General features: G+C 43.5%; 1 protein-coding gene across 2 annotated transcripts in view; it reads left to right on the forward strand.

The window, feature by feature from the left end:
- Nucleotides 1–1,939: 1,939 nt before the first annotated feature.
- The window catches only part of LOC134463638 (stimulated by retinoic acid gene 8 protein homolog), a 36,547-nt gene continuing 13,781 nt past the window's right edge, over nt 1,940–24,705 (forward strand). Inside the window, exons 1-7 of one of the 2 annotated variants that reach the window (XM_063216825.1) lie at nt 1,940–2,056; nt 2,430–2,615; nt 3,818–3,893; nt 5,987–6,068; nt 8,626–8,793; nt 18,988–19,390; nt 23,224–23,285. In XM_063216825.1, the coding sequence (XP_063072895.1) occupies nt 2,445–2,615; nt 3,818–3,893; nt 5,987–6,068; nt 8,626–8,793; nt 18,988–19,390; nt 23,224–23,285 (962 nt within the window). In that variant the 5' untranslated portion in view covers nt 1,940–2,056; nt 2,430–2,444. The remainder of the gene's footprint in view (nt 2,057–2,429; nt 2,616–3,817; nt 3,894–5,986; nt 6,069–8,625; nt 8,794–18,987; nt 19,391–23,223; nt 23,286–24,705) is intronic. The other variant, XM_063216826.1, reaches the window with a different exon arrangement.

Raw genomic sequence — 24,705 nt, forward strand, 5'->3', positions numbered from 1 at the left:
TAAAGCTGACATTCAGGGTTAATTTTGTAAGACTATAAGTCTATATGTTATTAAGCTAAATAAACGTCCTGTATTTTGCACCATTTTAAATGACCAGGAACTAGCCATTTGATCAATTTAAGAATAAATATGGTTAAAAATATTTGCTCACTATTTGTGTACAGAAAGACTGAAGCACCAACAAGTCTGAACACGCAGACTGATGTGATTTAGTTATTTTCCCCTTGCTTTTCTTTCAAAGAGTAAAAACATTTTCACAAGGGGAACCATCACCATATCATTTTTCAACAAAGCCAGAACAAACGTTGAAACCATTAATGTTGAGTACAGTACATTATTATTATAACAACAATAGGCTATATTACCAGAGATTCTTTAAGTATAGTTAAGTCTCTCTACTCTCTCTGATATTACTGGTACATTGTTCATATGACAACCATCCAGAACGTATTACACTAACCTCTATTCAGAACTCTTCATGCCCCAGAGGACGAGATGAAGACAGGTCAGGGGGGGCATTTCTTGGGTAGGGCCTACACACTTTTAGATCTCTAGAATCTCACATCCACAGCCCATTATCTGTAGTGGCCTAATGACCGTGAGCATTTGCTTCATGTCTGTGAATACATAACATACACAAAAGAAGTTCACAAAAACACTCACAAAAATATGACATGCGTGTAAGATTAGTCAAAAAGTGTGTCACAAAGTGTGTAACAACATCTTATAGCGTACCTTAAGGCTAGGGTTATGGTAGGCTTGAACAAACCAAATAGCATCATTACATACATCATGGCATCGCTACAAATGAGGTTCAATGACCTGTCAGTCACATGATACTGAGGAGGCCATAAATCCACTTTCGCCCCTTCAATTCAACTCCTCTCATAAGCACCACTAACCCTGTTGCCTTTTATGTTATTTCATCACCAACACTGTTCCCCTCTATCCCCTCTTAACTCACTCCACCTCAAGCTCACCACCCCAAAACAAAGCTGCCAAATTGGTTTTGAAGCCAAATTTTGAGATGTTCTCTATATACTGTATGTGTCTGGCTGAAGTGTTTTTACATGTAAAACTCCTCATCCCTTTAAATGTTACATTGTGGTTTTAAGGAAGCAAAACTATCAATCCTGTTTGTTAAAATTGTTGATAGCTCCAGAGATTCATGACAGTTATGAAAATAAAATATGGTTAAAATATGGTGTGTTTATTCTACACTGCAGACTACTAGAGAACGCAATACTGAGTTGAACCGACAGATGGCGTAAGAGTACTTCTTTATAAACAGCTCTGTGTAATGGCAGAGTCGCTCACATGCGTCTGAATTCGATGAGTCCACTCCAATATGTAACCTTGCGTCCTCCACCTGTGGCCTCGTACCAGGAAGTAATGAGTCGTGATGACATCACTGACAACAGCATTATATTTCAACATCTTGCCAAAGCTCAATTGTAAAGTCCTTTTCTCATTTGCAAACTGGATGGTGAATGCAGAATAGTCCCCCAAAAAATGTGAAACGTGAGGCCGAGGACGCAAGGTCGCATATTGAAATTAGCGCATGTCACTCGCGCCACTCTACATCAGTGCGTCTTAATATGTGACCTTGCCTCCTCCACTTGCGCTTGTCTCCTCGCCCCGCCTCCTGGCCCCTCCTCCGTGGAGAAAACGATAAAGTTTCCCATCTGTCAGCCTAGCCACAACAACTTTTGAGGGACTGTTTTTCATTCACCATAACAATTGCAAACGAGAAAAAGACTCTACAATTGAGCTTTTGCAAGATATTGAAATATAATGCTGTTGTCAGTGATGTCATCATGACGAGAAGCGAGTGGAGGCTCTTACTAGAATATTTCTGGTGGAGGAGGCAAGCGGCGGAACTGGCAAGGTCCCATATTAAGATGCACACCATGTTTATTAGAGAACACGTCACGTGACGGTGACGCCGGACATAAAATATTTGACAGCCTTCAAGAAATCATCGTAAACACATCAGGACTTGCATGCAGAAAGTGTAGCTACTTTTTCAAGACTAATTAAAGAGCCGGAATATCATGTATGTGAGATTGACCCATATTATTTAGATTTTGTTTTGTATTGTAGCATAATGCATTGACCTTGGCTTAGCGCCAAAACATCTACCGGTATTCTAAACTAAACCTACTCTACTGCTAACGATAATGGTTGTCTCTTGAATTCAGATCTTAGGTAGCGAAATGTACCACCTAAGTGCAGCTAATATCACCTTTCAGTTGCTTGTTGTGATGATTTGTTGGTGCTTGAGGACGCATCCTGGCTGCAAGCTTCATATGTTGGTATTTGCACAGAAGTAGCATACTTTTTTCTTTTTTTAAAGATCACAGTTGCAAAGCCCGCTAAACTGACATTAGGCTATGACTCCGGTAACTCAACCGAATTTAACTTTTCAGAAGAAGTCGGACACAATGTCGACCAGAGATGCAGACTTTCCGTTCGGTTTGGACAAAAAGGCATTGGAGGAGCACCAAAAACAGCGGAGAAGGGCACTTCAAGCCCGCCACAGAGCCACTTTAGCTAGTCTTTTCGACTCGCTAAAAATGGTGGTTTGTCCCAGCACCAAGAAGAATCCTGCCAAGGTAACCTTCCGCATTGCAGTTCATGCAAGCCAATGGGCTCGGTGAGAAGATGTTCTGCCTGTTTTGAGTGGGGCTCGGAAAGAGAGGCTCGGGAGTTGAAAGGGTCATTGCTGTTCGCCGCCGGGTAGCCGTTGTTTGCATTTAAATGCATTTGTAATCAACTCTACTTTCTAGCTAGTAGGTATTTTATATCCCGAGAGGTTATGGCCCTAGAGAATACCCACAATTTGCATGGTAATGCAGTGCACCGAATGCATTTTAAAAGCATTGGACAGGAGGAAACCTCAACATTAGGGTGCATGATTCTGTTGACAAAATCAAAACAGTGAAATATCCCAAGACTTGCATCTTAATACTTACAAGAACACCACCTTGAGGAGATCTTAAGTTTGATAGACAGATGGCATATTTTCAGACAGTTGCCAACACCATATAATAATGGAAATGATATTCCTGGTAATCTTGCATTTTTTTTGTCATGAAACACACAGCAGTAGAGCTTGGCATATAATACATACCTGTATAATAATGCATGTATTGACCTAGTATATTTGGCTACAAACATACACTACATTGCCAAAAGTATTAATGAACCTGCCTTGACCCATATGAAGTTAACTGCCATCCCATTCCTGACCCATAAATAGAGTTCAACATGATATCGGTCCACCTTTTGCAGCTATTACAGCTTCAACTCATCTTGGAAGGCTGTCCAGAAGTTTGTGGAGTGTGTATAGGATTTTTTTAACCATTCTTCCAAAAGCGCATTGGTGAGATCACGAGAATGCCTGGCCACCAGTCTCCGCTCTAATTAGTAGAGTATAGTAGAGTATAATTTATTGATCCCAGGTGGAAATGAAGGTGTCCAATAGCATACATAAATACAGAAGACATGACACACTAGACATTACACCTTACACATATTTTAACCATATATAGTTCACTCTTACATATATACAGCCCTCTCTCTCTCTCTCTCTCTCTCTCTCTCTCTCTCTCTCTCTCTCTCTCTCTCTCTCTCTCTCTCTCTTTCTCTCTCTCTTTCTCTCTCTCTCTCTCTCTCTCTCTCTCTCTCTCTCTCTCTCTCTCTCTCTCTCTCTCTCTCTCTCTCACACACACACACACACGCACACACACACAAACACACACACACCCATATATATCTGATCTGGACGATACATAATCTGTGATCTGTTTTTCAGTGGAAGATCCTGGACCACGCCAAGGGCTACCTGAAGGAGAAGGAGAGCTGCCTCAACTACCTACTCTCTCTCAAGCGTCAGTATCCATCATTGGCCTACAAGAGCGGCCAATGCAGACTAGGCAACTGCATAGGGCTCGGGCCCCACCAAATCTGCTCTCTGTAGGGGCAGTGGCACCAAACAGCCAGCTCCTAAGTACCAGCAAAACTAATTCAAATAGGCCACATGGCATCTAAACATTCTCCAAATATCATCCTTAAAGTTACAGACACCTTAAATGACACACTGAAATGTCTGAAAGTATGTGAAAAAAAGAATACTGATTTAATATTGCTAATTAATATAACATTATTCAATATTCTGTTGGAAACACCATGTACAATCTTAGAACGCCATAATATCTACAGGTTTAGTAGCCGACCTACAGCCTATGTAGCTCAGTGACGTTTTAGTTTTTGTCATAAAAAAAAAATGTGTATGAGGTCTCTAGAATTTTGGGATGTCAAAATGGGGTCCCATGCCAAAAAAGGTTAGGACTGGTTACCACTGGGCTACATTGTAACACTGGGTACAATGTAAACAAACCCATGTCACCATGAGAATGACCAGGGAAAGGCTTGACAAAAATGCTGCATTGTTGGGTACTGAGAAGTCAAGGGCAGTTCAGTTCAACGTCATGTTGGAATTAGCAGGAATTCTCCTGTAAGAGGATAAAGATGTACAGTGGTTCAGTTCGTTACTACGTACATTTCAGTTATTCAATGTATTTGCAATGCATGGCTGAATTTGCTGAACTTATTATAACTGTGTGATTTTGGAGCCTCATTGCTCTGGGTAGCGGCGGTTTTCCACAAGCTGAAAGCTTACATTTGTGAAGTTGCTGAATCCACATTTACACATGGAATTGGGTTATTTTACTTGGCCCAAGGCTAACTTAATCTGGAGTAGGGGCTGTTGAAGGAAATTGTGAAGTCTTTGTCAGTCTTAGGTCAGTAGTAGTTGGCAAGTAGTTGTATCAGTAGCAACAGCAATAGCAGTAGTAGTAGCAGTAGAGTAGAGTAGAACTATTCCTTCCACGTGGAAGGAAAGTCCACTAGCATATGCAAGTCAAATACAGTACTTATTGTATACAGAGTACATTATGTAACCTACACACATGTTGCATTCACAAGTGGTCATATATAAGATACAGTATTGCATAGAATGATAACTATACTTTATACTGTATTGTGTCAAGCATGATGATATCATTTAACAATTACTTCCTGGGTCATCACACTTTTTTTCTCACCTGGTGTGTGAATGAAGAACTTTGAATCATACACTAAACAACCAAGGGGAAAAATATATAAATGTAAAAACAACATAATAAAATAAACACAACAAATAATATAGATGGTAAAATTATATGTTTATTTACTGTATACACACAAATACGTCTCTAAAGCTAGGCTCGAACTACATGACTATTGTCCCAATCCTCGACTGAAAACCCTCTTGCAACAATCGGTGAAACGTTACCCTCCAGGTCCATCGCAATCAATTGTCGGGCAAGATTTTTTTTTGTCCTGTGCGACGTTCTAAGATAGAACTTTGGCAGCGTAAAGAGTCGCCAATCGCAAATCGTAGAAATCAAACACTGTTTGATATTTGCGACTGGAAATAGAATGTCGGGTGTTTTCTTGTGTGGTTACGATTGGGGACAAGATTGACAGTTGCGATTCTCCTCGTATACGGCGCAACCGGACTTCAGAATTGGACACAAAATCAGGAGTCGTGTAGTTTGAGCCTGGCTTAAGTCAGGGTTTTCCAGCCTTTTCCAACTTGGTCCCATTTTAAAATTTCACAAATGTTTGGGGCCCACCTCTGGCCCAACAAACAATACAACTCAAATAAATAGTTAACAGCAACACACACACACACACACACACACACACACACACACACACACACACACACACACACACACACACACACACACACACACACACACACACACACACACACAGATATAATTTAGATTTTTATAAAATGATTTTTTTAAGGCCCACTTGGAATACCTTCAGGTCTCACAGTTTAAGAATCACTGCTCTAAGTAATAAGTATGGATGAGTAAGATGAGTATGTAGGTGGTTGACACTGATTGAGAATGTTTTTTTTTGTCCCCAGGCTCTTACCTGGAGACGGACGAGGAGCCCAGCACTCTGGAGGAGGTCAGGGAGCAGTTCCGCAGGCTGTGCTCCAAGTGCATGTAAGCAGCCTGCAGTGATAGGGACACAGTGACGTGTTAAATCAGCACTAAAGCTACATTCACATATCTATCACTATGAGGTCTGGTTCTTGATTCTGATTGGCTGATAGCCGTTGTAAATCGGGCATGAGTGAATTGAAGCGAAGTGTGTGTCGACGAACGCACGCATGCCCAGTAGTGTTGCCGGGGTAACCAACCACTTCCTCAACTTGTCAACTAAACAACGCGGGGCAAAATAATTGTTATTATAGCGTTTTTAATGAAATTTGGTCAGCGATTAAGTGTAGCAGTGTTAGATAAGCAATAAGCGGCCCTGCCGTGACCAAGTGGTTGGGCACTCGCCTGCCATGCGGCTGACCCGGGGTCGATTCCCGGCCTGGGCCCTTTGCTGACCCCTCCCCGTCTCTCTCCCAATTCGCTTCCTGTCCACCTCTCACACAGTCCTATCAAAATAAAAGTAGAAAAAGACAACAAAAAATAAGATAAGCAATAAGCCACTTGAGTCCATGTGTTTGTGCTCGTTTGCTCGGTGCATCGCTCAGCTCCTCCCAATCCTTGAAAAACCAGGAATTTTGTCCTAGTAGCTAGTTATTCAAAATTAAACGGATGTATTTGCAGACTTCTTAATTACAAAAAAGGCAATGTTGTGACCCTCGCAACACTGACATTGGATCTGCATTGTTTGTTGTAAGCAACTGGACTTCTTCACGTACCATTATCCACACATCCCATAACTGGGTATTTGCCCATGGGGACCCAGGTTCGAGTCCTGCCTTGGTCATATCCCTACTCTACTTCTTCTCTCTCATTTTCTCCCTTCTTTTCCCTCTCCACTTATTTCCTGTCCTTTTGCAATAAACTCAAAAGTCAAAATAAATCAAGCTCCAAGAAGGAGTTCTCAAGTCTGTGGAGCAAAATGTTCTTTGGATTCACATTTCCTGGATAAATAGGCCATCTCATACATGCAGTAACATAGTATCACCACAAGATGGCAGCATGTATTCATGACAGATCTCATCTGTAATCTACATGCTGTTGTGTACAAGGCCCTATGAGCGTATGATCTCTCGAGGCAGAACCGGATTATGATTCCACGGGCCCCTGGGCCAGACAACAAGAAAGGCCCACCTCAATGATAGTGTACAAAATAATTCAAGGTTTTAGGCCAGATGTGAGAGTCTATGCTGTTATTGAAAATATTTATATCAACAGTTGTTAAAAGTGCAATTTTAATGAAATATGAGAATGGAAATATAGAGGCTTGGGCTTCAGGGCCCCCTTGACTCTTGGGCCCCTGTGCCTGAGCTCGGTAGGCCTGTGCAGTTATCTGTCCCTGCCTAGAGGATGCCTGGAAGCAGTGTTGCCAGATTGGGATGGCCGTCTGCGGGTAAAATCGGGAAAAATTGGCCATTTGGCGTTCTTTTCTGCAGTTTTGGGCCCATAGAAATCAAGGTAATTTGTTGAAATTGGGTGGAATTTAACACATTTTGACGTTTTCTGAGAACCTTTTGGGCGAGATTTGATCAAACACATCTGGCAACACTGCCTGGAAGATGTATGGAAGACACGGAACAGATACTCATATTAAAGGGATTCATCATTATGAGATGAGTTGAATGTAAATTATTTATAGGATTTTGAACATAAACAGATGTCATAGTAGTAGCAGATGCTATACAAATATCTTTCGTCTTTATTTCATGCTGCGTTGGTGTGCTTTTTTTATTCATTCATGCCTTCTTTTTCATCCCATCTCTGATCCTCTCTTGTTTTTATGATGTGTTTTATTCATTAGGCACCATGTACAATTTCAGACATTAATTTTGCCATATGATGCATCATGTTACCAGAGTTAGCTAATATACGTCTGCGTTTTTTCGCCCTCTTCCACTCTTCTCCTTTTTTACCATGACTTGTTTGTCTTTCTGTTTTATCTCTTAATTCCTTTCCATCCTCTCATCTTCTTCTTCTCAAAAATAATCTTTTTTTTTCTTTTCTAGTTTTTTTGCTCTTCCTTGTGCATGTCTTCCACCATCCTCCTTTTATCTCCTCCTGCTTATCTCTTTTTTATTTTCTCTTTATCTTCTTTTCGTGTTCTCATTTTGTCGGCTGGATAATCAGTTTTCTTTTCTTTTCTGCTTTTCTTTGCTCCTGCATTTTTTTCTCTTCTCTACGCCACTTTTCCTTTCCTCTTTCCGCTTATCTCGTTCTAATTCTTTATTTCTCTTTCCTCCACCTCCTTATCTTTCACATCGTCCTCTTCCTCTCCTCCTACCTCTCTCCTCTTGTCTTGTCCTTTTCCTCTCATTCCTTTTCTCTCTCTCTCTCTCTCCCTTTTCGTATCCTCTTCGTACCCCTCTTCCTCCTCCTTCTCCTTTCTCTCCCTTCTTTTCATCACCTCCTCTTTATCTTCTCCCCCTCTCCCTCTCTCGCTCTGTCTTCCATAGCCTCAGCCCTCGGTATAAGATGTCATAGCCAATACTATACAGTACCTTAGTGGTGCGTAAGTATTCTCTCTCTCTCTCTCTCTCTCTCTCTCTCTCTCTCTCCGCTGTAGCCTGGAACCCTCCAGCAGGCGTGGCCGGTACCGTACGCCGGTGGTGCGTGACTCGGAGGAGGCGTTGGAGGAGAGTGGCAGTGACATCTCCCCCGACGAGCCCATGGACGACACGCCCTACTCCCAGTCCTCCGACCTCTCCGCCTCCAACATCAAGGAGTTCGAAGGGTGGGTTACATTTTTTTCATGCCACCATTCCCTTTGATTTGGATGGATGGATGGCTATACCTGCATTGCATTACATGTGCAGTTATTGGTAAGCGGTTAGAGCGTCAGACTTGTAGCCCAAAGGTTCGACTCCTGACCTACCAGGTTGGTGGGGGTAGTAATTGAGCAGTGCTCTCCCCCATCCTCCTCCATGACTGAGGTACCCTGAGCATGGTACCGTCCCGCCGCACTGCTCTCTTGGGGCGTCGTTTGGGGCTGGTCCTTTGCACGGGTGCGGCATACATGCAATTTGGTTGTGTGCAGTGAGCACTGTGTGCTGTGGACTGCTGTGTCACAATGACCAGTTAACATTATATTACACTTAGCACATGCTTAATTATCCAACATTACGTCCAAGTAAAAGAGAATATGTAGCAACGAGTAAATTATGAGAGTGTAACCGCACAAATACACAGACCGCGACATGAGCGAGGTGAGCGACGGAAGTAATTGACTTTGCAACCTCTGATCTTAAGACAACCTTCCTAACCATTAGGTCATGGCTTTCCCAATTTAAGATTTGTAGAGAAGGATCAACTACAACAGTGTTAAAGTCAACTCTAAAAGTGTACAGTTAACACCATAAAATTTACCTTATGTGAAAATCATACCAGTTGCTGCAGAGTAATGTTTTAACCCATTTTAGCCTAAGACCTTTTCGCGAAAGGGTGCCCTCTGTCTATTAAATCCTTAATATCTCAACCTCTGAAGCCCATACAAGCATGAAATAAGTTGCATTTAAAAGCTAGGACCCTCATTTTGCATTAGAATGTGTTCATTCAGCTCTAACCAGTGGCGTAGCTAGAAAAGAAAATCTAGGTGTTCCCAAGAAAATACAGGTGTTCCTTATTTATTTTATTTTTTCCAACTCAGAGTAAACACAGCACGTTTGCACGGATCGGCCTACTATCACGGTGTCATACTATTACGCATACTATTACGCATGAATCATGACTGGCAAACCCAACCTAACTTATTTGTAGCTATATTTGCGCTGCAACTGAATTCAAAGGGATGCATAGCTTTAAATATACATCAATTATCTCATCAGAGTCCATTCCTCGGCGAGCTCCTTTTCAAACATTGACTGGAAGTGTTGCCAACCTGTTAATTCTTGAAAACACTTGCTGTAACGGTGGCTCTGGTGTGTAGGGCTACAAAATATTATTAAGGAAATGTTGAAACTAGCAAACAGAAAACGCAGTTGGGCTGCGTTTGAAACGTTATTTAGTGTTTAATTTATATCCCGAAATTGGAAACAACAAGGACAGTCTCCAACACAGCCATTCTAGCTAGTAGCAGAAGTTTTCACAAACCCAAAAGGCCGACCGGTTTAACCAAAACAAAGGAGAAAATAAAAGGATGGGAAGAGGGGTACAGACAGACAGGCTGGGCTGGCTGGAAGAGACGTGTGCGTGTGCATGTGCGTGTGTGTGTGTGTGTGTGTGTGTGTGTGTGTGTGTGTGTGTGTGTGTGTGTGTGTGAATGTGACGTGGGTAATCACGGTTAGCACGAGCAACAGTCAGCTTACCGGTTGTCCAGACAATCAGAAAGTAAAGGAAATGTCTTCACGGTACCTGACCTGTTCCGAGCGTCCCAGCGTCCCACAACTCCAAACGAAATACACAATTCACACTTGGTAGCAGTCCGAGTTGGTAGTTAGTCGGCGTGTTACTCTCTCCGCAACTAATGCTACTCCTCCACCAAGTAGAACACCGTTTACAGGCATCTCCATACTGGCATTCTTAATGCGAAATCTCCCCTGAAGATCATAATGTGATGTTGTTTAATCCATTTCGTGTTAGTTATGCTAGCGACTGGACTTCTTTATGGAGCGTTCATGCGGGGTATCAGCTGCATCAAAATCTTCAAACTTGTTTTTAAAACTACCGCGTCTGTACTGTCTGTGTCTGCGCGCGCGTTATCGTTCACGCATGGTCTTCTCTATGGGACGTACTATATTTTAGGAGCAACGTACGAATGAAAGGGTTGAAATCCATACTCGTCGCCTACATGTGCGGCATTTTTATCATTTCGTTTCCATAATAATTTTAGGCACATAACGCTCGCGCCCTCCGCAATTTAATATTGCACTCCAACCAACTGTATCGGGCTAAATCATTTAGCCATCCACTCACTGCTTCAGGGATGGCGAAAGCTTTCAGATCGCTCTGGCATTTAGGCACGTCTACAGAAGAGAGATCTGGGATCCCCAAGCTAACTGTATTTTGGTTCATCTATAGCTGCATCATCCTCTACTCGCGCAGACCCTTAGTGCATCTTCGTTACACTTCGTGAATATACATCTGCGTGAGAATCAGGTTATCCTGTCGGATGGTATGGGTAATAAGGCTAACTGTGGGCCTGCTTTTTGAAGGGAGAACCTCTGCGATTCTGGAACCTGAAGTCTGTTGGGCCTAAAGCCGTGGCTTTTTAAAATAATTTCGAAGAGAACTCTGTTTCATCGCAGCATATTTTAGAACCATCATGTTACACCACTGACATAGCCTATTCAGTAGCCTATCGATGATGTGCGATTCTAATGGTAGTTATTACTAAAGACTCCACTTGCCACCTTTCCGGGTGGTACTGCACTGACAGCGCCACTAGGTGCACTGCAGGCATAGGTCCACTGGTGAGTGGGGAGGCTGCATGTAAAACCTATGATTGCACTCCCGACGCTTGCGTTTACAATCGGTTGTCAAGTGACGGCAGTTTATTTTAGGTGTTCCAGTTATGAAAGTAGGTGTTCCCGGAACCCTCTGGAACACCTGTAGCTACGCCACTGGCTCTAACATACCCACATGTTTAACAGAAAACCCTCAAATCTCAAGAACCTTAATGCAGCGTTTATGTGTTTCTAGGCTACAATGGGTTAAAGGTGCTCTGAGGAAATCTGTTGTCCTCAGCCTGCTACCCACCACACACACACACACACACACACACACACACACACACACACACACACACACACACACACACACACACACACACACACACACACACACACACAGACACACACACACACACGCACACGCACACGCACACACACACGTTCATCCCGGCATTGTCTGATGTGCCTCAGAAACCCTTGCAATGTTTCATTTCAATTTATGTTTGCAATTCATGACTGCACTCTTCCTGACTCAGGCCCCCTACCACGTCATACACGCCCACAGTAGCACGGGCGCGCACACACACACACACAAAAGGCAAGGCAATTTTATTTGTATGGTGCAGTTCATACACAGATGCAGTTCAATGTGCTTCACAAAAATAGACCTATAAGTACACAGCAAATAAAAAAGAAAGGCATCACAATGAGAACCAGAGGGGAAAGGATACAAGCAGGAATAAAGAAAACATGAATACAGAAAGAAAACATGACATAACTAGAAATGCATTCAGAGAACGCAGACCTCCGCCAAGGAAATTCAGTTCGTTTTGGACATAGGTATAGAGTCATGATGTGGTTTTATGCATTTAGGCCTATAGGCTACATAGCATTTGTGTTCACTGTTCAGGTAATTGAACCGTCAAGTCGTAACCAAATTACAATTCTATCTGTGTCTTTTATTATTTCCATGTCCTCTAGCTGTGGACTGTTTAGTTCACCTTTGATTGTTTTATTGGCAAAGTGATTGTTCATGCTATATGCCTTCTGTGATTTGCAAATGCACTTAAGCCTTGAAGCTCATTGCTACATATTAGTCACATTGTTGATGATTGGCAGCATGCCTTTCATTAGGCTACCATCTAAAACAAAATCAAAATAAAAATGAAAAAGCACAATTTTCATTGGCCAACACCCATAGTAGGCCTACATATTCTACAGCAGTGCAGCGGTCCCCAACCACTGGGTCGCAGACCAGTAATAGGTAATAGGCCTATATAGGCCTATATATATAGTCCTTTTTTTGTAATAACAAGACAACATACTGTAGGCTACTTTGAGCCGTTCACTTAATTATTGAATCAGCAAGAATCCCCTTATCAAGTGGCAGTGCATGGATGGTTGTGGAGTGTCAGTTATTGTTTTGGGCTATTTCGTAAGGCTAAACAAACTTTCAGTGTAGTCTACGTAGAACGCGGGTATACGGAGTATACAGGCCATGTAATAGCAGCGTGACGAACACACACAAACTCTGGGCGATCACATAACCTCCTGGCAGAGGTAATTAGAATCCAAGAAAGTGAAAAGATTAAAATCAAAAGTTATACATTGGACTTACTAAGGGAAAGCAACTGAGAACAGCTGTGTCCCAGCCCATTTCATGATTTTAACACAGTAAGTTTTGTCTTAAAGTCCATTCTCTAGTTCACTGGGAGCCAATGCAGTGATCTCAAAATTGGAGAAATGTGGCCAATCGTTTCTGCTCTCCTAAGAACACGTTTGAGTTTAGAATTTTGGGTTAGTTTAAGCTTTTTGGTGATCTTTTTGGGGAGTCCTGTTAAAAAAGGCTATTCCGGTTGTCAACCCTACTGGAAACAAAGGCATGTATTCGCTTTTCTACATCGTGTTTTGACATGAGACTCCTAAGTTTAGAAATGTTTTTAGGAGGTACAATACAGACTGACTACCATGTGACTGTTTAATTGAATATCACTGTCAATAAGGACACCAAGGGTTTTGACCGTATCCTTTGCTTTCAACCCCTTAGTTTCAAGGACTGCAGCAATTATTTTAGCCTTTTATCCCTTTTCCAAAATATAATTACTTCAGTTTTATCTGTGTTCAGTGTGAGGCATCCAGTTGTCATATATCCCCATAGTGCACACCGTTCCACCAATGGAATACTGTACTAGTTATTGAAAGTTAGCTAGCCTACTATAGTACTACACCACTAGTCATAGATAAGCGGTTAGGGCGTCAGACTTGTAGCCCAAAGGTTGCGGGTTCGACTCCCGACCCGCCAGGTTGGTGGGGGGAGTAATTAACCAGTGCTCTCCCCCATCCTCCTCCATGACAGAGGTACCCTGATCATGGTACCGTCCTGCTGCACTGCTCCCCAGGGGCGCCATTGGGGGCTGCCCCCTTGCACGGGTGATGCATAAATGCAATTTTGTTGTGTGCAGTGTGCAGTAAACACTTGTGTGCTGTGGAGTGCTGTGTCACAATGACAATGGGAGTTGGAGTTTCCAAGTTGGGCTTCCACTATAACATAATACAGGGCCTTTAGTAATGCACTGCGACTAGGTCATCACTATTCTGGTCACCGCAAATTTATAACGCCATGTCTTTACCGGATTTTAAGTTGGGTGCTTGGCGCACTGCGCTACAGTGCCCTGTATTACCTGAGTTTTTGCTGTCTTCTGTCCAGCAAGTCTCAGACTGCAAGCGTGGGAGCTTGGAGAGGCCCCCTGCTTTAAGGACCCTTGTGTTTGTGTTTGTGAGAGAGGAGGTCACTGGCTGCCAACTCTTGTCCTGTCACAAGGATTAAGTTGGGGGCTTACCATGCACACCTGCATTTCTGCTGTCCAGCCAGAGTCTGAGACGTGGGAGGCAAGCGTGGTAGTTTGGAGAGGCCCCCTGCTGCTTCAAGGACCCTTGTGTTATTTGGGAGAGAGGCTCTCTGGCTGCCAACTCCACCAGTCCTGACTCACCTGGCACCTTGGCCCTCCTGGTTAGGGGGGCATCTGTTTGCCTAATGAACACATACGCCAGGCAGCCACACGCAGACACGCTCGCACACACACATGCACACACACATGCACACACAAGCCTTCCACTTTGCAAGGGCCATGTTGAGGATACACAAAAAAAGACACACACATGCACACACACACACAATATCCTTCCACTCTGCAAGAGCTCTGCACACATCACACAAAGACACACACACACACACACACACACACACACACACACACACACACACACACACACACACACACACACACACACACACCCACACACACACACCATCCTTTCACTCTGCAAGACCTCTTCTGAGTACACACACATACACACACACACCTAAACAACTAAACACCCAAGCAGGCCACATTTTCAAAGGTTCCTCGGAACACAGAAGGGAATTATTTAGCCACTTCTCTGAACCACTTTGTCTAGATTGCTCTGACTGGAAGACCAGGGCAGGGATTGCACCTGTGTGCAATCGGTGTTGCCAAACTGGCTATGGCCCGTTGTGGGTCTCTATGACTGCTAAGTCCATCTTGAGACTTTGCTCCCTTGGCACTCTACTCGCCATCTCCTGAGTCATTTTGCATTCATGTTAGGGATGTCAACAATTAATCGATTCATTGAATTGTAGTTCATTTCTTGCAAAAACTGACGCTATTTTTTGTTGGTAGCGTAAATATTGTGAATGGCAGGGTTAAAAGGCTAATGCTAAAATGCACAAGTCCAACAAATATGAATCACAAAATGGTTAGACATATTTGGCAGTTTAAAAAATGTGCACACTAACAACATGTCAGGATACACTTTGGCTTTGTTGTGGTTTATGTCACTACAACAACAAAGGGATTTGGAATGCAACTGCCTCATAGTTTCCACTTTAAAATGAAAAACATAATGAACCATTAGTCACTTGATTGCTCTTGGGTGTGTTTTCCGATAACGACAGATCTTAGTCTACAACGTAAATGATGGACTCTACCAACGTTCTTATTTAATTAATTCAATTTAATGTTCAACTTCGATCACAGATTTCATAATTTCCCCTTCATATCCTCCGGGTGTCCCCACTCTGCCCACACAGTGAAGGTAAATCTTAGCACGTTAAGAACTCCAGACCATAGTAATAGTTCTGTGTGATCCTACGATGATTCTTTGCTCAGTTGGTTTTAGGAAACGGTCCGTAAACTCTTTTAGTCTCTAAGATGGTGTTACTTGTGAATCTTAAGTACGCAGCCTCTTTGTGCTGATGGGCCTGCCGGCGGGTCTGTTCACTCGTAGCTGTAAACGCTCAACTACATCATAACAGCATTGCTATGACATTACCAAGAGCGTTAAGTAACAGATTAAGGCTTGGTCATTACCATTTCCATACCTACGTACATAAGACATTTGTGTGGGGCACATGGGCACCTGTGGGCGAGGAAGTGTTTGAAGCCTACCCTGAGAGGTTGTGCTGCGTTGCTCTGCGTAACATTGCCAATGGAAACTTGCCCTCTGTGAATACACATGTACTGTACGTGGGTGAGGGGAGGGAAGTCCACCTAAAAATGGGTTTGGTGCATTGTGTTAACTCAAGATGTGGTGCTGTGGTACATTGTTAGCTCAGTGTGCTGTCTCATATTGTATTGCCACAATACGTTGTGCTAAGATACATTGTTTTACTTCAAGACAATGTGCTGTGTTACATTGTTTTATCTCAATACGTTGGGCTGAGTTACATAGTATTACGTCAACATGGCAAAGTGCTGTGTTATATTGGATTACCTCACACCATTGTGCTGCATTACATTTTGTTACCTCAACGTGTGCATTACATTGTATTATCACAAGATGTTTTGCAGTATTACATTGCATTACCTCGAAAGAATGTAGAGGTCAGAAAGGGGTAATCTGCCTCATCTGCTTCTACTTCATGTATTTCATCTACTTCTAATACCGTATGCTACTTTTGCTGATACTTCATCCGTTTTTTTTTTTTGTTTTAATTAGGCCACACCAATTTAATTTGTTGGTTCTCGGATTTTTTCAGGAAAAAGTTGAAGCGAGAGGGCGAAAAAAAAAAAAAAAAAAATTAGTCGTGTGGTTATACCACCTGTATATCAGCCTCACATGGACCTCCAAAGGAAGGTGCAAGACAGGCAAACACCTGGACATGGAGAAGGACAGTGTAGAAGGGAATTAAGGCAGCCAAATAGACCAGGCACAAAATTAGCTCACAGGGCAATTATTATATTAATCTGGTTTGAATAAACTGAGATGATTCAACAGTTGAATAGTTGTTGTTTTTCTTTTTTAAAACTGCTATCCCACTCCACTAATTCCACTAAGAGCAATACTGTGTTTCACCGCTGCTACTGCTAACCCACAGGGGCTTCAACTTGCCATTGCATGTTTGTCTGTAAATGTTTGAATGTAACACGTTTCCTGATTCGCTAGTCGTAATCGGCATGTTGAAAGGAGTGGTTTTATTGGTTCTCTACGTCACATGACCTCCAACTACTAAAGAGATACCTCCCCGTTCATGAAAACATGCAGTCTTCGTTTTTTTTAGCGATTTCATTTTTTGGGGTATTGAAACTGATTTTTTTTTTTTTTCCATTTTGTTACAAAATACAAGAGGCGAATCCGAGAACCAACAAATTAAATTGGTGTGGCCTTATTATTATTCCAAAAAATGTGAAGGTCGTTATGACCTTCTTAACTGACACAACTTGTATTTAGCTTCAGCTGCCACTTTTTTAGCGTTTTTTTTATTTTATTTTATCTCTTGACGTATTTTGAGCTGTCGACAGAGAGACCTCAGAGATGACAAGAAATTAAAGAGGCATGGAGAAAATAGGAGAAATTGAAATGTTTGATGTACATATTTATGACAAGCTGCATGATATGATAACAGACGAGTAGCCGACCAAAATACATTCTCTCTCTCTCTCTCTCTCTCTCTCTCTCTCTCTCTCTCTCTCTCTCTCTCTCTCTCTCTCTCTCTCTCTCTCTCTCTCTCTCTCTCTCTCTCTCTCTCCCTGTCTGTCTGTCTCTCTCTCTGTGTCTTTGTTTCTCTCTTTCTCTCTCTTTTCTCCTTCTGTCTCTGTCCCACACACTCTTCAGTCATATTTTCTTAGTGCAAGCGCCACATGTCCACTTGCTTGTCTGGCGGACAAAAATTGGCCTTTATCATGTGCAGTTGGAGGGGGTCTGCTGGAAATTGGCTGCCTTTACCCGAGGGATACTTCTGTTCTCCGTCTGCTTCCCATGAGACACACACCCTCCACACACACACAAACACACACACACACACACACTCACACACACACACACACACATATGCATCCACATACTGACGCATACCTCAGATACACACTGTATAGGGAAACTTGTATCCTCCATCTATTTCCCAGGGGCACCCTGTGTACACACACACACACACACACACACACACACACACACACACACACACACACACACACACACACACACCCTGGAACCTCCGCTCTGCACAGAGATCTGGTTTGCAAGATATTAAATATATTCACTCTCTTGATCCTCAAATTATTCAACAGCTGTACTTTTTTTTGTGCTTTGACCCAAAGATATTATCGCTACATTTGCCCGTCTCCGGCTGCACTGCAGTCGTTGAAAATGTATAGGGCGGACATAAAAAGGAAGAATACGGCTGTCTGAATAGATGCATAAATCTAGGCCCCTTATGTTATATTAATGCTGTGCGTTGAATGTACAGTTTTATATATTGCCTCTCGTTTTGTCTCACTTCTGTGACCTCAGGATACAGTAGTTTTGTGTGTTGTCGTGCTCACTCTTGGCCATGTGGTGCTCAGCCACCCAGATAAAGATGGAAATGATCTTGGTCCAGGAAGGGTCTGATGATAGACTTGTACCAAAGACAGGTAAACAGGCAGGGAGACAGACAGACAGTCAGGCAAGGAGATTGTCAGGCAGGCACCAAAACAGTCAGACAGACAGACAGGCAAGGAGATAGTCAGCCATGCAGACAGATGTTCATGTAGACAGACATGCAGGCAAACACCTGACCAGAAAGACAGGCAGTTAGGCAAGGAGATTGTTAGGCAGGTAGGCAGATTGTCATGCAGACAGACATACAGGCGAACAGCTGACTAGACAGCTGGACAGACAGGCAGTCAGACATACAGGCAAAGAGTTGGACAAACAGTCGTCAATTCTTTTTTCGTACTTCAGAGGAAACTAGTTTATTAGCAGACAAGAACCATATACAATGCAGACAAGAACCATACACAAAGGATTGGTATTGGAATGTCTCTTTTTGTGGCAATTAAATAAATAACAAATTTGTTTCTGAAAGATGGAGATATGAGGTTCCTGCCAGACTGCGATGATATAATGTAAATGTTTGTGTGTGTTTCCCATCCCATCTGTACTTCTGTCGGCAGACTCTGGAGCAGTTTGGACAAAAGTGTCTGCCAAATGTAATGTCATGTTATGTTTGTGTGTATTTCCCACCGTCCTCCTGTATGTAGGTACCTGTACTTCTACCGGCAGACGCTGGAGCTGCTGGTGCGCGGCGGCGTCCTGTCCCCAGAGCAGACGGGCCTGGCCGTGGTGTCGGAGGCCATCTCCGGCCTCTGGACCAACCTGCCCGCCCAGCACCGCGCCACCTTCCAGCAGTGCACCCTGGGAGCCAGCCCCTACTCCTGGATGGGCTCCTTCGGAGAGGAGGAGGAGGAGGAGGAAGAAGAGGAGGAGGAGGAGGAGGAGGATGACGAGGAGGGAGGAAGGCAGATGATGCCGCAGCCACAGCAGTGTGGAGGAGAAAGAGGAGGAGAGGGATCACAGGGGTCGTACCCTTTTACTAGCCAGGAGGATGTGGAAGAGGGGGTGGAGGGAGATGGGGAGGCGTCGGCTTCCTCCTTGCTGCAAGAGGTACGTGGATGAAGGAGAGGAGATGTCTGGTTTGTTGGAAGGGCTGGACTGGCACTAATATTAAGGAAGAAATGGAACAAGTAGGTTTTAATTAAGAGGGTAGGACACTATCCATCAATCCTTAATTACGGACCGTGCGTTAGCCAATTTAAGTCACAGAGATGGTTTTGATCTTGTTTTTAAAAGCTCTTTTCTGGAACACAACTGTTATCTGAGTATGAATTATGAGACATTCAAATATTAAAAGTTGAATATCAACAAATAAACAAGGCCAATGTACAGGTATACATCGTTGGAAAGAAAAGCTATATTAAAACCAAATCAGATCAAAGAGTTGAGACCAGAGACCAGATAGAAAAGATCAGTAAAAAAACCATAAAAAACACAATTATTTAGTACAAACGTAATTCCTTCTCCTTGGTTGTTTGGTTGGACAGGAACAGGTGAACAGAGGTGTTCGCGTTCAGTGAGGGAGCGCCAGATCAGCTCTCATTATGAGGTCAAATGTGCATGTAAATGGCTGGGCCTATGTGCTTTACCAGGGCATGCTGGTGCATAATGAAGGTCCCTTGTGTGTGTGTGTGTGTGTGTGTGTGTGTGTGTGTGTGTGTGTGTGTGTGTGTGTGTGTGTGTGTGTGTGTGTGTGTGTGTGAGTGTGTTGTTTGTGTGTGTATGTGTGTGTGTGTGTGTGTGCATGCATGTTTATTTGTGTGTGTGTGTGTGTGTGTGTGTGTGTGTGTGTGTGTGTGTGTGTGTGTGTGTGTGTGTGTGTGTGTGTGTGTGTGTGTGTGTGTGTGTGTGAGCATGCATGTTTATTTGTGTGTGTGTGTGTGTGTGTGTGTGTGTGTGTGTGTGTGTGTGTGTGTGTGTGTGTGTGTGTGTGTGTGTGTGTGTGTGTGTGTGTGTCAGCATTAATGTCCATGCCAGAACATGCCCCTGCATGTATGTGTGGTAGAAGTAAACAAAAGGAATTGAGTGAGTCTGCTCAGAGCGTGGTGAAAGTGTAAGTGTTCATAAGACCTTGGGCATGTTTGTGTGTGTTTGTGCATATGGCAGAGTTTGTCCTGAGGGCTCTTAAAACTGCATTCGGTATGTGTGTGTATGTCTGTGTCTCTGTGCATATGTGTGCGTGTTTTTGTCATGTCTATGTACCGTACCTGTGTATCTGTGGTATTGCAGGGTGTGTACAGTATTTGTTGTAGCACATCTTCACACACAGCCAGAGGCTACAGTGTCCATTTCTCATACATACAGCACAGCACACCCCTATTCCTGTCCCTCACTCTCAAACCTTTAGCGCTCGCTCCCTCATCTCCACCACCCCAACCCCTTACCACCCTTACCCTGAAGGGCCGTACACACACGTCGCTGCTAGTTACTCGCTCAGCGAATGAACTCAATAGAATGTCAATGTGTCCGCAGGCGAGTAGGCGAGTACTGTACAAGCGATGCGATGTGGGCGGATTCCGAGTTGAACATATTTTATCTTCGAGCGAGGCGAGTAAGCGAGTAACCAATTGGAATGCAGAGTTCGGTACTTCTCGCCTGTTCATTGGCAGTTAAAGCCGCGGGAACTTTCAGCGAACGTTCCATGAAAGAGTGGCGAGTAGGCGAGCAAGCGAAAAGCTAGCTTTGTGTGTGTACGCCGCTTTACTTAGAAAGAGAGAGACAGAGACAGGGAGAGAGAGAGAGGGAGAGAGAGGGATAGAGAGAGTGGGAGAGACAGTATAGATGAGAGAGTAAGGGGATGTATGTGTGTGTGTGTGTGTGAGAGAGAGAGAGAGAGAGAGAGAGAGAGAGAGAGAGAGAGAGAGAGAGAGAGAGAGAGACAGTGAGAGAGGCCAGAGAGAGAAGCAGAGTGTGAGATGACGATTTAGAGAGAGAGCTAGAGAGAGAGAGCGAGTATAGATGAGAAAGAGAGAGGGGTATGTTTATCTGTGGCCAGAGGCGAGATGCCTTATCAGTCTGTGGCAGAGAGCATTGTGCCTGTGCGCGCCCAGCAGCATCCAGCATCCGTTCCAGTGCCCATCGCCCATCAGCCATCTCCAGCCACCACAGCACCTGCCAACAGGACGCTCTTCGGACAAATGCCATCACTTAATCTGTCACCACGTGTGTGTGTTTCTGTGTGTGTTTCTGTGTGTGTGTGTGTGTGTCTGTATGTGTGTGTGTGTGTGTGTGTGTGTGTGTGTGTGTGTGTGTGTGTGTGTGTGTGTGTGTGTGTGTGTGTGTGTGTGTGTGTGTGTGTGTGTGTGTTTGGAAGGGTCTGTGTGTGTGCGTGTAAACGCGTTTGGATGTGTTTGTGTCTAGGGTGCTGTGTGAGTGCGTGCGCACGTGTGTGTGTGTGTGTGTGTGTGTGTGTGTGTGTGTGTGTGTGTGTGTGTGTGTGTGTGTGTGTGTGTGTTAGAGGAGGTCTGGGAGTGAGCCATCCATTTGCCAAGAAATCTCTCGGCAGCAGCAGCAGCGGTGTGAAAGGACATTGAGGAGACATTTTGGATTACTCCGGCTTCTGCTGCCTTGCTCGTTTTTATTTTTATTTTTGTCTTTTGTTTATGCAGCTCATTCTGTTATTGTTGCCAACGTTATTGTTTTCTTCTTCTTCTTCTTCTTCTTCTTCTTCTTCTTCTTCTTCTTCTTCTTCTTCTTCTTCTTCTTCTTCTTCTTCTTCTTTTTCCTTCTCCTCCTCCTCCTTCTCTTCTTCTTCTTCTTCTTCTTCTTCTTCTTCTTCTTCTTCTTCGTCTCATTGTTGGGAGGGTGAAGGCCGTGTCTGCTAGCTCGGAATCGTTAATGGACTGAAAGTGCGTGCCAAGAGGAGCTTGCCTATCTTCCCCAGTCCCAGAAAAGCAAAATAACATACTCTAAGGCGCTGAATAAGGCCAAACATAGCCCTAGCTTGCTCATAAGGTCTGGAGGACAGCACCACATGTTTTCATTTAAAAGCACATAGTGAATGCCAGGCGTTCCCTGTCAAAATGCACCAGACAAGAAGTCAAGGTAACAGTGTCTTCAATGCAAAGGTCCTATGCTTAGGCTCTGATTGGAGCTGTTAAAATAAATGAGATTACACAAGACAAGGCAGCAGTGTTCTGAGTCCAAAAGCATTGTACGTAGGCTTCTTGTTGCAGTCGTAAAAAAAGTTGAGAATGCACAAGACAAGGCCACAGTGTTCTCAATCCAAAAGCATTACTACTTCTACCGCTACTTCTGGTTTCAGTCGTAAAAACGTTGAGAATGCACAAGGCAAGACAACAGTGTTCTCTGTCCAAAAGCGTTGTGCTTAGACTTCTGCTTGCAGTCGTTAAAAAAACTCAAGAAACAGCACAAACACAGCGTAATGCATTTGGCTGCTGTTAGCAATGCTGTTAAGCGTAAGCGCTGGCCTCTCTTGATAGGAAAACAACACATACATCTTAATGAAGGATTACGTGCTGCCCCTCCGGAGCTGTGAGGGGAAATGAAAAACAAGGGAAAGAGAGATTGTGTGTATTCACCAATAGTAAATGCAGGAATCATTAAATGTGTGATGGGAAATAAAAAGTGGCATCCTTTTAGTAAAATTGTGAAAAGTAAAATTACAGCACAATTGTCATGCACAACCTTTTGTGTCACATTAGGAGCAACACAAACAGCCTCTGTCCAGATTGGGTTGTAGAGAGCCTTAGTGCCATTCTTGTGTAATTTGTGTGTGCTAATTGATAAGTGCTTGAGTTTGTCTAATGTGTGTGCATATCTCCTTTCATTATTATTATTATTATTATTATTATTATTATTATTATTATTATTATTATTATTATTATTATTCATACTACGTGCTTGTGGTTGTGTTTTGTTAGGACCTGCTGCAGGATGCGTATGATGTGGTGAAGAAAGACATGGACTCCAGCTCCCAGCCCAGGTAATCATCCTCCAGCCCTTGTCTTTAGTATGGCAATCATGGGTAAGCGTTTTGGGCGTCAGACTTTTAGCCCAAAGGTTCCCGGTTCGACTCACAACCCACCAGGTTGGTGGAGGGGGAGCAATTAACCAGTACCCTCCCCCATCCTCCTCCATGACTAAGGTACCCTGACCATGGTACCGTCCCGCCCTTGTGGGTCGTCCTCCCAGCCATTGGACGGGTGAGGCATAAATGCAATTCTGTTGTGCAGTGTGCTGTGTCACACTGGCAATTGGAGTTTCCTTTGTGGGCTTTTGCTTACATAACTCTAGAAAAGAAAGCATGTCTGGAACACGTCCATTGTGTAGTCCAGACAGTTACTTTGGTTTTTGCCTGAGTTGTCATTAACAGGAGATGAAAAAAAAACTGTTGCCACTTAACACTTATTGAAAATTATAATTAAAACACAACTCCTACAATGGAAGCACAAATTACCGTTTAGATTTTCATTAGTTTATTGGTTCCTCTTATGTTTTGCGTTATGTTTAGTCTGTATTTATATGTAAAGGTAATGGCATCTCCTAAAAAATGGGGCACACTTTGTAAAATTCCAAGACATTAGGTCCAGTGACATTGCCACACACGGCTGATTCTGAGTGACAGCCTCATGTCAAAACGGGTCCTCGTTGCCAAAAGCAATGCTCCACAGTGTCCTGCCAGGAAAGCAATGAGTGAATGAGACAATAATGTATGTTTATACAGACTGGCGTCATGCAACAGACTGGCCAGTGCATTCCACGTTGAGGTGCGACACCGACTTTGTCACATCCCGCCGTGTCGGCGCATTTCTGTCGCCGATGCGATTTTCTGTTGCTAAACGCGAAAATGGTCCGATGTACCCTCACCAAAACCATGCCTAACCCTGACCTGTCCGTAAAGCAACGTTTTTGCTCTTTGCAAAACCACCTAACCTGTCACAGGGCGTTGTGGAGCACGAGTCAACAAGGCGTAGTGCACACATGCAACGGTTCAAATCGGCATGTTATCTTACTTGTATGATGCCATGTTTGTTTATATAACATGAGGAACTCCACAGTCGACCTTTTGAGCTTTCTCTCTTGCCTACTCTCCCCTTCTCTCCTCTCAGAATCTTCCACTTGTCTCCCCTGCTTTGAGTCTCTATTGTGTAGTCTCTCTCTGTTGGTCTCTCTGTCACTCACTCTTTTGTGTGGTCCTCCTTTCTCACTATGTCTATCTATCTTTGTCTCCCTTTCCCCCTCTCACTAAGTCTCTGTCTCTGTCTCCTCACCTGCTGCTAGGAAAACAGGGGGTGACAGAGATGTTGTATGTTTCATCATCTAATGATTGATGTAGTCTAACTTTCTTGCCTACTCTCTCTCTCTCTCTCTCTCTTTCTCCCTCTGTCTCTCTCTCTCTCACA

The sequence above is a fragment of the Engraulis encrasicolus genome, chromosome 15 (assembly GCF_034702125.1).
Source record: "Engraulis encrasicolus isolate BLACKSEA-1 chromosome 15, IST_EnEncr_1.0, whole genome shotgun sequence".
NCBI lineage: Eukaryota > Metazoa > Chordata > Actinopteri > Clupeiformes > Engraulidae > Engraulis > Engraulis encrasicolus.